At 39.1% G+C, this 14650-nt stretch overlaps 1 protein-coding gene across 2 annotated transcripts in view; it reads right to left on the bottom strand.

The window, feature by feature from the left end:
• The window catches only part of fto (FTO alpha-ketoglutarate dependent dioxygenase), a 326740-nt gene that overhangs the window by 184641 nt on the left and 127449 nt on the right, over positions 1 to 14650 (bottom strand). The window contains exon 8 of one of the 2 annotated variants that reach the window (XM_062961914.1): positions 4326 to 4450. The exons of the other annotated variant lie outside the window; for it this stretch is intronic. Within the exon in view, the coding sequence (XP_062817984.1) occupies positions 4326 to 4450 (125 nt within the window). The remainder of the gene's footprint in view (positions 1 to 4325; positions 4451 to 14650) is intronic. 2 annotated transcript variants of the gene reach the window in all.

Below are 14650 nucleotides of genomic sequence, written 5' to 3'. Positions count from 1 at the left end.
CATAATTTCTCATTGCTTACATCCAAAATGAAATCAGTGAAGAATTATGTCCCTTGTATTCAGCCCCTAAATGCACATAAAGCCTTACATAAGCTATCCCCACTCCACCAAAGCGATGGCTGCAACTCTCCCTCTCATCTACTTGACCTAAATTTCTCAAAGTTGCATTGTTCATAATATATCTCTCTCCAATGTGCAGTGTTAAGGTAATTAGAGTCATCTGTATTTAACTTCCAGAGAAGGGGAGCGGGAGGGGGAAAATCTATTATCTAATCTAGCTGATCCCCTGATAGCTTGCTGAAAGTAAAATACTATAACCTATTGCCTGGCCTTTGACAAGCGCTAATTATTTCCTGTCGAAGCACATTTTTCTCGTGTAATTCCAAAGTACACAATAGGCTGATCTCTAAAACACAGGGCTGCTTTGCCAAAGCTGCGACGGGTGTTTTATAACTTTCACCACATTATGTGCCACTCAGCGGCTACTATCGCAAAGCCTTCATTCCAGACATCCCTCTGAACCTTTGATGAGGTTTTTTAAAAAAGCGGTATATGGTAACAGTCTGTTTTCGTAGATCACATGGATGGGGCTCTTTAAGACAGGTCAACATGATGGGAAACATCAAATAAAGTTGGGGGGCAAAAGGGGAAAGAGAAGGGGTGATTACAGTTATTTAATACTCTGGAGGCACAGTCTTTCTCAGGCTTTCAAGACCCAGAGCTCTTGAAATTCTCTTTCAGGTGTTTAGCTTTAATGAGGCCTGCATTTTGTCCACTCCTATGTCCCCCTCCATTCACCCCCCTCCCATTCCTCCCCTTCCCTCCCTTGACTCCCATGCCTGCAAAGTACTTAAAATTTTTGTTCTACAGGCTAAATTATGTCTACTGGCTCCAGCTCCTGAGTAAATTGGTAGTTGTTAAAAGAAAAGACCAGAAAACGATGTAACTAGAGTCTTTTTTCCATTTCCCCCTTGTCATCCTCCTCCTCCGTGTTGATTATTCGTTTTACTAAACTGGTCGACTCACAGTTACACTTTTTATACACTCCTCCTACTTTTCCTCCTCCCTCCTTTCTTCTTTTCCCTAAACAAAGATACAGACACATAGACTCATACATAGACTCAAAACTCTCCACTAGGCGATTTATATTATTTACTCTATCCCACTCTATTCCTCTATTGGAACACCCTCCCCAGAGATATGAACAAGCTTCAACTCTTTTGGGCTTTAGAAGAGCCCTAAAAACATGGCTATGTGCCCAGACTTTCAACGAATAAACGATAAAGATGATACGGACTCACTCATGGATAAAGCACGAGGTTACCGGACGAACGGATCTGAGCATACGTATTTTTAAAATTTATATACTGTAATTTTATACTGTATTTAATAGTTTTTAACTGATTTTATGTATTGTTGATTGATTTTGTATAGGCATCTAATTGTGCCAATGTTGTAAGCCACCCTGAGAAGGGTGGGATATAAATATTGGAAATAAATAAATAAATAAATATTGCAAAACTGATAGGGGACCCATATACAAGATGGGGATGGGAATGCCTGGATACGAAGGTTTCCTACATGATGTACTGAACAAAAAAAAGTCACCTCCTTAATACAAGTGCAATTGTAGAATTGAATCGTGAACTAACAATACATTTCAAAGGTGGCAACATAGTAATATGTAGTAATATGAGTCAACAACAACAACAACAACAACACTTTATTATGGTCCATGACCAGCACAAAGTGAGGCACAAATGCCCTGGGAAGGATAAACACAGTTCCCTAGAGAGGCAGTCATAAAAAAATATTAGAGTCAGCGAAACAAGAAGGAGGTAAAAGCATATACAGTTGAGTATCCCCTATCCAAAATGCTTGGAACTAAAGGTGTTTTGGATTTTTTAGGATGTTAGTACATCTGTATTTACAAATACGTTCATAATGGGATATCCTGAAGATGGGAGTCAAATCTAAATGCGAAAATAATGTATGTTCCATATATGCCTTATGCTCATAGCCAATATTTTAAGCAATTTTGTGCATAAAACTTAAGTTTTTGCACATGCATCCATCTGAAGTCTAAGCCACTCCTATGGACAACTTCAGGTTTTGAGTCATTTTGAAATACTGCATGAGGGATACTCAACCTGTAAACAATTTTAAACATCACAGAATGGTAAATTGAAAAAAGATGTGCAAGTTGAGAACAAAATAAAATCCAAACTTCACTGGCCAATACCATCATTACAACCAAGTGAAAATCCACCAGAAGGAGACAAGCTTTTGAGATCTTGATAACCTCACATCAGGATAAATGGCATAAAAATAGGCAGGGGTGGTGTTTGTAGAGTTACAGGAAACTCTCAACATTTACCCAAAGATAGCATTCCATGGATCTTAGATTGAGGAGTAGTAGATGACTACAGTAGCTACCATTTAAAATACCTGTATCCTTAATGGCAGTGTAATGACATTGGCTGACCTGTCTTGAGACACACCCTTTCATGACAAAAACATTGCTTTTATAAGCACTCTCCCCTGTTGTATGCGTTGAATGGGTCTGTTTCACGATGTTATGGAAATCTGTGCAGGCCCATTATGCTGAGATGTTGTGTCACCTTTGATAGCTGTGACGGCCTTTTGAAAGAACCAGGGACAATTGTGTATCATGTGTCATGGCTGCTTGGAGGGCTAAATTAGACATGGCACACCTGGTATATCCAAGCCAAGGCCATGTCAAGTCAGGCTCATAGGAATCCAACCATTGGGCTAAATGATGCTAGCTGTATGACTCACATTAATTTTACCAGCATCTGCTTTCATATATCCTAAACTGGAACTGGGCCAACCAAGCAGCAGATGCTTACCACTGTTTATACAGAGGGCAAATCCTTTGAGAACCTTCAAAATATTAGTGATGCCAATCATACATGTTTTATGAAGGTGAAGCCTAAAACAGTGGTTCTCAACCTGGGGTCCCCAGATGTTTTTGGCCTTCAACTTCCAGAAATCCTAACAGCTGGTAAACTGGCCAGGATTTCTGGGAGTTGTAGGCCAAAAACATCTGGGAACCCCAGATTGTAACCACTGGCCTAAAACAATGTTGTCTCTTTCCTAACCACAAGAGTAAAAGAGGAGTAGCAGGAATCAAGCTGTGTTGTACATCAGAGGGAATGAATGATCATATATGGCATTATTAGGAAATAAATATTCAGCGGAACCCATCCAGGAGAAAGACGGGACTAAATAATATTTCTGATATTTATGTATAGTTGTATTGGCAGTGGACAGTGAAGACAGTTGACAGAACAGAAACAAAATTCATTCATTTGAAATGTGGTACTGTAGAAGAGTTATACGGATACAGCGGACTTCCGAAACAAATATGTTCCAGAATAAATCAAAACTGACCTCTCATTTGAAGCAAAGATAACTATACTTTGGCCATATCATGTTCTACTCTATTGTATATACATATAATATTGATAATATTATAATGTATTACGATATTATACTGATAATAATACAATTTAATAATATTAATTATATATTATATATTAAATGTAATATTACTAATAATATTACAATGTAATGATATAGTACAATATAGTAATTTAATGCATAGTATTGTACTATGCTAATAATATAATGTATTATATGTGAATTTAATATGTAAGCTGCTCTAAGTCTCCTTTGGGGTGAGAAGGGCGGCATATAAATGTAGTAAATAAATAATAAATATATAATACTCCATGTGAACAACCAGTTCTAGCAGAAGCAAGTCTGTTGTGAATCTAATGGATCTTAATGGCTCATCCAAGACCAAGTTCCCATAAAATATTTTATATTACAGCAGTGACAGCTCACAAAAATATATAGTATTGTTATTGGGCAAATCTTTCCTACACTTGGAAATGTGATGATTATGATGATTCCAGATTGTCCAGAGAGGATAGCAGCTAAGAGTAACATTTTCCTACCAAAACATCTCCAGCACATTGGCCCTGGTTCCAATATATCATAGATAAGCTTACAATTTCAATTTGAAGTGGACTAAATGTTAGCAAGTCATGCTATTATTCAGTATCTGTAGCTCTGCAGAAATTGAAGCTGTTTGCAGTCATATTCCATTTCCTTTTCTACATAATATGTTTGTATGGTTTAGAAAAGTTACTATATAGAACTAGGATTCTCAAAATCTTCCAGCCAAGCTAGCAGGGGGTTTGGAGTGTCATAATCAAACACGAACTTTTCCAAGATCTTTATGAAAAATATATGGAAAGATGGATCTTTTAAGCTTTTTGTTTCCATCACATTCTCACCTTGTGAGCCATTCCTGGCGCAGCTCCTGACGTTCTACAAGGAGGGGCAAGAGGCAGCCGACGTGTTCCTTTCTTTGTTCCTCCATCTGCTCTTCTTTTCGGAATTCACAGAGCAGTAGGCTTGTCTTGGGAGGAGGGCAGGAAGGTAGACAGGAGAGGGGAGGGGTAGAAGAGGAAAGACCATAAACATAATAAAACAAAAATAGGAAACAAAGCATAAAATTAATTAAAAAGCCCCTAAGCAAATAGGGACAGTAAATCAATGGCCCTTTTTATTACAGTTCTACTGCTTTCCAGATCAATACAGTAAATGATGGTCAAAAATGGCCACCATCTATTTGGTATTTAATCAAAGAACGCAGAGTGTAAGTAATACCTTAAAGCTTCATTGCCCTAAGTAACACGACAGACTGGCCATTCCAGCTCTCATTTTCACAGTACTCATTTTCTTTTGCCCTATTGGCTGGGCTAATATTAGAAATTATAGACATTATGTATATAGCTTGCTTATTTCTACAAGTACCCTCCACAAACCTTTGCAAATAATGTATTTTTACATTATTGCTTCTGAGACAGTCTGGGTACTATCTATGATGCAGAGAGTTGGAAGGGGATTATTTTGAAATTTCTTATTCTTTCGGTCTCCTATCATATCTCAGGTTTAAAAAAATCATTCAAAAGCACAACATCAACATTGAGAAATACTGTGGGCATGAAAAATGTAGACATATCTATATCTGTTCAAAATTACAGCTCTCTCAACTTCATCTTGCAGTTACAATCCAATATGTTTTGTGTCCCCCATCCCAAATAATTCCATGGACTGAGGTAGAATGGACTGCCAGTTCCATTTTTGTTCAACACTCACAGTTTCTTTTCCAAATACTTCCTAGCATCTACTACCTAAGGAAGCTGTTTTGCCCTATTCGACCTAATGATTTGGAAGTGTAAAGATATATCACCAAATACTAAAGTTAGCATGGTCCATGCCACCATAGCTATATCTATATAGGTTGTGAAGGATGGACAGTGAAAAAGGATAACTGGAAGAAAATCAGCATTTGATATGGGTGCCGGAGAAGAGTTCTGTGGATACTGTGGACTATTAAAAAGACCAATCAATACATCCTAGAACAAATCAGGGCTGAACTGTTCCTAGAAGAAAAGATGACTAAATTGAGGTTGTTGTACTTCAGACATATCTTCAGTAGAAAAGACAGTCGTACATGGTAAGACTGAAGGCAGGAGGAAAAGAGAGAATTGTTCAAGGAAGCCACAGTTGCCCTGAGCTTGCAAGACCTGATGATAGGAAGACTTGGTGGTCTCTCATTCAAGGAGTCACTGTAAGTTGAAGTTAACAACAACAATAATGCAATGGAAGGGCTGCCCCCATTTTCTCAAGGTGAATCTATAATACAATATTCCCTCACTACTTTGCGGTTCACTTTTTGCGGATTTGCTGTTTTACGGTTTTTCAATAAACTCTAAAAGACTATTATAAATCATAAAAAATTACAATTTAAACCCTAAGGAAGGGAGGAAGGAGAAGCCAAAGGGAGAGAAAAGGAGTCCAAGCAGCAACGGGAGGAGAAGGCAGCGATTTATCAACACACGATTGGTTGATAAAGACTTAAAATAGTGCATAACTACTAAAATAATGTATAAATATTAAAATAAATATAGCGTCCCTACTGTGCGGATTTTCACTTATTGCGGGTGGTCCTGGAACCGAAACTCCACGATAAGTGAAGGAAGACTGTATATGACATTATATTATAGTACAATCATATTCAGACATAGAAATGTAGTCTAGGGATAGGAAAAATATCCACAATTATTTGTTTCCATGTCAAAAACAACAACAAGAAGATGTTTCCAAACAGTCAGTGTTTTTTGCGAGGAGAATAACAGACTTGTGAGATTTTTCTCACAAGTGAGTTTTCTTCTGAGAGCCAAACAGGATGAAGAGTATGGAAACTCGCAGCCCAAGGGCCAGATTTAAGTTCTCAGGGGCTAAACTCCAAAGTTGCACAAGGTTAATACCCTGTTTTCCCGAAAATAAGACATCCCCAGAAAATAAGACCTAGTAGAGGTTTTGCTGAATTGCTAAATATAAGGCCTCCCCCGAAAGTAAGACCTAGCAAAGTTTTTGTTTAGAAAAGTTTTTGTTTGCACCTGCAAACAGAACACCAGAGCATGCAGGATTGGTAAATGTCAGTTCTACATGGAAATAATGGTAGTAACAAGAAATTCTTGATAGAATTCAGAGTTTGTCTGGTTATGTTGGTTTGTGATGACAACTACTGTATAGTATATAATAAATGTTCATTTTTTTGTTCAACAATAAATGTGAATTTTTCTTCATTGAAAAATAAGACATCCCCTGAAAATAAGACCTAGCACATCTTTGGGAGCAAAAATTAATATAAGACACTGTCATATTTTCGGGGAAACACGGTAGTAAAAAGATGGGACCAAAAAAATTTCTAACTAGCTCTAGTTTCCAAATCCTATCTGTTCCAGACAAGGGTTGGGAGAAATGGAAAACACAATCCCACGTGATCTGGAGGGACAGAAACTTCCTCCATCTTCTTTAAACAACAACAAATTAAGAACCCCTACCAATCTTTATCAATAGCTGGCATTTTCCCTGTTAAACCATGAATAAGAATACCAACTAAGTTAATAAACTGCATCATGAAAGGGTTTCTGGTGTTTGGCCCATTTTAGTAATCCGGGTTAAAAATATATGTTAGAAGGAGAAAAGTTGTGTTCTGACTCTAAAAGGTTAAGAGTTCAAAAAATTCAACCTAAGATGTTATCAAATGGGCAAGCCATTTCCTCAAATCAACACCGATAAAAAAAATCAGTCAAAAACCTCTATGCCCCTGTCCTGAAAAGATGGAAGAGATCTTCTTTTGAAAGCTGTGTGTCCTATCACGTAAGGTCAACTTTGAGCTCTTCATTCATTTAATGAACTTTAATGACAGATAATTGTCTACAGAGGCCCTGTTTTACTCAACGGTGAGTGATGCCTTCAAGCTTTGGATTCACCTTTGGTTTGAGCATTCTTGCTTCCTGCTCAAGACAGGCTCGGGACCCGAGGTCGGCAGAATAAACAAACAAGGCCTGCAAGTCTCCCTTATCTTCCCGGTCTCTCAGCATAGAATTTTTGGAGAGTGGGAATGTTTAAGATCTGTTGAAGTTATCTTTCTTCTGGCCCCTGTGTTGGCAAGAGCACATCCTGAACAGGCCCTAGAAAGAGATAACAAACTAGGGCTTGGAAGATACTGGAATGACAGAGGTGGTTTTCCTGGGTTAATTATTGCCATCAATAACCCTTAAAGAAGCTTCGGGCCTTTGCAAAAACCACTCCATCACCGTTTCTTCCCTTTTTTTTCTTTCCATAGACCACGTTTTACACAAATAGTTGCCATCCCAGGAATTAAACAGGCCAATGTTTTCGGAGTCCTGTTTTATTTTGTCAACAAATGAGGGTTTTTTCTCTCTTTTTTGCCAGGAGATCTAATGCACTCGTTAGTCTTTCCAAAGAGATTAGCAGGATAAATCTCTGAGCTTTTGCTAAGCTGTTCCCACTTCAAGGTAAGTAGTCTTAGCAGCTAATAATCTATAGCAAACAAAAGTGGCGTGGGAGGGAAGGAACCTGTGTTGGCAAGGACTAAGGTCCTCATAATCCATCCCATCTAATTATCCAGACTGTGACACCAGCAGCATTCATAATAACACACACACACACACACTTATTATACTAATGTCATATCTTTCCACCAACAGGATTGTAGGAGAGTCCATGGATCTCCTCTACCTCATCTAATCTTCACAACAATCCTTTGAGGAACATCAAAATGAAATACAATCACTGGTTAAAGTCAACCAGTGGGATTCAAGACATAATGAGGATCTCATTTCAGACCTCTCTAGTAGGGTTGTGCGAAATGGCACAGAATCCGCTATGTTTCTGTTCTGATTTTGTTGTGAATTTCAGGTCATGTCCTCCCAAAACAAAAATGGAACTCTAATCTCCCAGAATCTTCCCGAAAACAAAACTTGGGGGGGGGGGTAAAGGTAAAGGTGTTCCCGTGACATTAAGTCTAGTCGTGTCTGACTCTGGGGTTGGTGCTCATCTCTATTTCTAAGCCGAAGAGCTGTCATTGTTCGTAGACACCTCCAAGGTCATGTGGCCGGCATGACTGCATGGAGCGCTGTTACCTTTCTGCCAGAGTGGTACCTATTGATCTACTCACATTTGCATGTTTTCAAACTGTTATTGGCAGAAGCTGGAACTAACAGCAGGAGCTCACTCCTCTCCCTAGATTTGAACCGCCGACCTTTCAGTCAGCAAGTTCAGCAGCTCAGCGGTTTAACCCGCTGTGCCACAGGGGGCTCTGAAACTGGGGAGGAGGGGACACCCAAAATCTGAAACAAAAACAGAACGGATTTGCACACATCTACTTACTATGTTTATTTATTTTATCTCACATTGGGTCCCATATCAGGACAAAGGTGGGATATAAATATCCGACAAGCCCCAACTCTTCTGGGTTTCAGAAAGGCCATGGAAACATGGCTGTGTGCACAAGCTTTTAATGAGTAATACAATCACATTGACATGGTCCAATTGAAGGCTGAAGCATGAGGTTTTTAGACAAACGGATCTAATTTACACATGTTTTAAATGTTATAATGTATTTTAATGATGTATTTTTATAATTTTAATTGATGATATGTACTGTTCTTGTTTTATTATTATGTTCTTGGCATTAAATGTTGCCAACTATTGTAAGCCGCCCTGTGTCCCACCGGGTGAGAAGAGCGGGGTATAAATGCTGGAAATAAATAAAATAAATAAATAAGTTCAATGAATAAATAATACATTAACGCTATCAGGACCTCAAGATTGAACTTCAAAGACTCTGGCAGAAACCAGTGCAGGTTGTCCCGGTGGTGATGGGCACATTGGGTGCCGTGCCAAAAGATCTCAGCTGGCATTTGGAAACAATAGACATTGACAAAATCACGATCTGCCAACTGCAAAAGGCCACCCTGCTGGGATCTGCGCGCATCATTCGAAAATACATCACAAAGTCCTAGACACTTGGGAAGTGTTCGACTTGTGATTTTGTGATATGAAATCCAGCATATCTATCTTGTTTGCTGTGTCATAATAATAAAATAATAATAATAATAATAATAATAATAATAATAATAATAATAATAATTTTCTTTTTATATCCCGCCTCCATTTCCCTGAGGGACTTGGGGCGGCTTACATGGGGACCAAACCCAGCGGAACAAAATTAAAATACAACACCAATATAACAACATGTAAAACATGTACATTGACTATGACTGGCCTGATGTACTACAATTTAGCTTGCATGCTTCATCCATTCAGATCGCATGTTTCCCATCCCACCCCCCAATGCATTTACTTGGTGCAAACTCATTGGTAACACTCCAGTGCAAATCTTGGGTATGTTTCCAGTTATCACCTACCAATTGCGACACATTACTCTTAACCGCTGGACTATTTTTGTTTATTAGCATGCCATGCTTGATATCAGAGTTTCACTCAACAACTTCAGCAGGAGGGGTTTGATTTGGGGGGAGGGGGGAGTTAATTATTTCTTCTTTTTTTATCCCAATGAGAAATGGCCCCACGTTTCTGGAAGAAAGCAAAGTGACGAGGAAAAGGGGGAGGTTGTTTATAGAAGCCAGCTGTTCAGGCCTTGGCGCCAGCAACTCCTCATCCTGCTATTTTACGCCTGCGACCCCCTCTTTCCCCCCTTACTCTTTCTTAGCCCAGCGCAGGTATAACTAAAACCTTGGACTTCAATGCTTCGGAGAGCGCTCAACTGATTCTGTAGCATGATTAATTGCCAAAGACATGGCCGGCCATATGGAACAGAGAAAGCATCAAGTAATTCATACTTCTGTATATGATCATTTTGGCCCCTGTTGTTTTAATGTACAGGAAAGAGCGAGCCGAGCACAGACCTGGTGTCTTGCCCTTGACAGCCCATTAAGAAATCTCAAAGCACCTAGTTGAAGTTGTGCTGTTGGCTTTTCAATAGCAGCCCAATAAAACAGGAGCAAAGCTTTTCCAGTGAGTCTTAAATCTTTCACATACAGTACATTAACCGCTGCTGCTAAAAACAACTGGTTTCTTATGATAGGAAATGGGATTTGATTTCTAGCCTCTGCATACTTACCAAAAAGCCTTTTTCTGACCTTTGCGAGGTTTACAAAAACTGTTGCTTTCTCTATGTCTCTCCCCATGCATATCTCCCCCTTCATTTCGGCTTTCCTCCCCACGATTTTCCAAGTTTGTTGCCGCAGTAGCGCCTAATAGACTTGTTTAAGGCTCAAGATATTCTATGTTTACTAGGTAGAGAAAGGCAGACTCGGAGAAGCGGAGGGGGAAGAGATTATTATTAAGTGTTTTCTGCTTACAAAAATCACAGCAGCTTACAATATCCACTACAGTGTACCTTCACTACTTCGCGGTTCACTTTTCGCAGAATCACTGTTTTGCGGTTTTTCAATAAACACTAAAAGAATATTATAAATCATAAAAATTTACGATTTACAGCCTAAGGAAGGGAGGAAGGAGAAGCCGAAGGGAGAGAAAAGGAGCCCAAGAGGCAACGGGAGGAGGAGGAGGCGATTTATCAACACACGATTGGTTGATAAAGACTTAAATACTGTATAACTACTGAAATAATGTATAAATATTAAAATAAATATAGTGTCCCTACTTCGTGGATTTTCACTTATTGTGGGTGGTCCTGGAACCTAACACTGTATTTTAAAATAATCTACACAACAAACAAAAAGTAGCAGTGGAATGGGAAACTGGAATGAGAAACACCATAAGTAACAACAACAACAGCAACAGCAACAACAACTTCTTTATTTTTGTATCCCGTCCCATCTCCCCAAAAGGACTCGGAGCGGCTCACATGGGGACCAAGCATAAAATACAATATCAAAGTGCATTAAAAACATGTAGACATATCAAAACAAGGCATCTAAAATACAATAAATACATACACAACCAACCAATAACCAAATGTGTTTGCTTTTATTAAAGAAGGAGACAAATCATTAGGTTTCGTTAAAGAAACAAGAGAGCTTTATTTGTTTTTAAGATATTCTCCTTTGGAATTATCCTGAATTGCCCTTGGGTGGAAAATACTCCTCTGGTCTGACATTGGGGTCAAATAGAACCCAGCTGTCGTCCTTTTTAAAACAAAACCAAAGAGGTCTATTTGATGATATCTACATTTTCCCACCACAAAAAATCAAAATATTTTACAGTTTTCCAATCTTCACTATATTTTTAAGGCAACTTTCAATATTATCATTGTGTTGTCGAAGGCTTTCATGACCGGAATCCCTGGGTGGTGGTGAGTTTTCCAGGCTGTATGGCCATGTTTGAGAAGCATTCTCAATATATGTTTTGCCCATATATACAGCAGGCATCCTCAGAGGTTTGAGGTCTGTTGGAAACTAGGCAAGTGGGGTTCATATATCTGTGCAATGTCCAGGGTGGGAGAAAGAAAGAACTCTTGTCGGTTTGAGGCACGTGTGAATGTTACAATTTGCGAGCTTGACTAGCATTAAATTCCCCCAGACATGAAGCAGCCAGGCTTCACAGCTACAAGGCTATTCAATGTTAACCAAGCTGGCCAACTGCAACATCCACACTTGCCTCCAACAGGAAAGAGTTTTTTCTCCCACCTGCAGATATACCCACAATACAACCAAAAATGTCAGATTGTGGAATAAAAGCTCACTTAAAAAGCTCAAATTTCTTCAAATATCTTGTACAGTTAAAAACCAGTGAAGAAAAAATAACTCCTTCCTTTTCAAGGCTCTTAAAATCAGTGCTAAAAAGTTTTACGTCTACTGTAAGGTTCTTCTGACAGCGTTTGACATATGTTAGCAGAAACATTATTGCTGGCACTTTCCTTTACTCAAAATATTTACTTAAGAAGGGTTTTGTAGAAGCTTCCTTTTTTTAAAAAGATAGATGTTCATATTACTCCTGTTCCCAATGGAAGTCTTTGGTGGGGAATCTCGTCCTTTGGAGGGAGGAGTTCCTTATGCCAAAAAAAAATGACCCAACCATTATAGTCATCTAGGCAAATGGGAAAACGCATAAATATTCGCTTCTACGAATACCTCATTGGAAAGATTGGCCCACATGTTTTGAGAAGGTGGGGAAGATAAGCAGAGAGGCTGTGCTCCTTAGAAAAACACCTGGTTTAATTCAACAGCTCAACTCTTGAAGAACAGACGTCTGCAAAAGGTAGTCCAGTTGGAGAATGTTATGAAGGAATTCTCCAGTAGACATGTCCGCGAAAATTTTTCCTTCATTTTCCTTCGTGCTATTGTGTCAATTTGACTGTTCATCTACATAAATGAATGATGACATTTTCGTAGGAAACGAGAGGCAACACAAAAATAAGAGCTGCACAATCATCGTGCTTGCTTTCGTTTCCTTTCATTTCGGCCCTGTAACAATAAGCAGGCACTGACAGAGGGCTGCTTTCCCATTACAGCTGATGTGTAGCAATGGGAGTTAATAATAACGTCCAGGGAGCGTACTACTCCTCTGTTACGCCAGCTCCACTGGCTGCTGATTAGCTACCGAGCACAATTCAAGGTGCTGGCTTTAGCCTACAAAGCTCTAAACGGTTCCAGCCCAGCTTATCTGTCCGAACGACTCATCTCGAAGTTTAAGATCATCAGATGAGGCCCTGCTCACGGTCCCGTCAGCCTCACAGGTGCGGCTGGTGGGGATGAGAGACAGGGCTTTTTCAGTAGTGGCTCCCCGCCTATGGAACGCCCTCCCCTTGAAGTCAGGCAAGCTCCCTCCCTCCTATCCTTCCGTAGGAAGTTTAAAACTTGGTTATGGGGCCAGGCTTTTGAAATTGGCAGCGTTAATTATTATCATGTACGCTGGAACTCAATCGACAGACCCAGTTTTTTGAACTGAACACGCCTACCTGTATTTTATAATGTGTTTTATGAATACTGATGTAAGTTAACAATTTTTTAACTGATTTATATTGCACTGTATAATTTTTATATATGCGTTTTATTGTAAGCCGCCTTGAGTCCCCTGTTGGGTGAGAAGGGCAGGATATAAATATTGTAATAAATAAATAAATGAAATAATACTAATATAAATAATGCCAGTTACTCTGGTACCCTAAGCTGAGTGTGAGAGAGGAGCACCTCCCAATTATATCCTATGTAGATCAATGGGTCTTGATGATCATATTTATATTAATATTAAGAACAGCAGTTATTCTGGCACCCTCAGCTGAGGCTGGTTCCGGGAGAGCAGTGCCTCCGAATTATATCCGATGTCAAAATGCCCTCCATGTGTGGCGCTTTTCACTGCTTTAGCCCAAAAACCGAGCTTGGGGGGGGGGTGAGTCTCGGAAGCCCTCCCATTGCAGCCAATGGTATGAAATTGTTAGGGTTTTTTTTTTTTGCAAGCCAGATGAAAATTTGTGTCGTATAGGCGACCCATTTTCGTTAGCGGGACACGAATAGGAAAATGAGAAGACATGAATGAAACTACACAAAATGAACAGCCATTCTATACGAATGCACACCTCTACTCTTCAGTATATCTATCAGTGACCATTTGCACTGAAGGGGCACAGTTAGACTCAGGCAACATCTAGGAGGAAAATGTTGGACACGTAGGCACTGGCTACCTTCTTTTGCATTGGACAAAGAAGCATTCATAGGTTTCTATTACATTCACATTAGTCATCAAGAGGATTCCAGACATGAAAGCAAGCAGACAATGCCTTCCTAAACATAATACAAGGTTGACTTCCATTGGGCCCTGGTTGAAATGCCAAGAATAATAATAATAATAATAATAATAATAATAATAATAATAATTATTATTATTATTATTATTATTATTATTATTATTTTATATCCCGCCTCCATCTTCCCAGAGGAACTCAGGGCAGCTTACATGGGGAACGCGCCCAATTCAACAACAATTAAAACCAACCATAGATTAAAACATAACTTGATAAAATCAATAACATTACAAAAGGCAATAACATAACATCAAACAGCTTTATCAACCAACAATCTATCTCGTAATTAGCATTTAAAACTATGGAAACCTTTTGGGGATGTTCTGGGGTTCCGAGCAGACGGGTCAACAAGGTTGATATGTGGGGGAAAAATGTAGAATTATATTAGAGAATCATAACATTGAAACAGATGACAAGGATAGTTCAATCCAACCCCATTCTGCCATG

Source organism: Anolis carolinensis, unplaced genomic scaffold, assembly GCF_035594765.1.
Source record: "Anolis carolinensis isolate JA03-04 unplaced genomic scaffold, rAnoCar3.1.pri scaffold_9, whole genome shotgun sequence".
Classification (NCBI taxonomy): domain Eukaryota; kingdom Metazoa; phylum Chordata; class Lepidosauria; order Squamata; family Dactyloidae; genus Anolis; species Anolis carolinensis.
The sequence above is the reverse complement of the archived record's forward strand: the minus strand, read 5'-3'. Positions and strand labels throughout refer to the sequence as shown.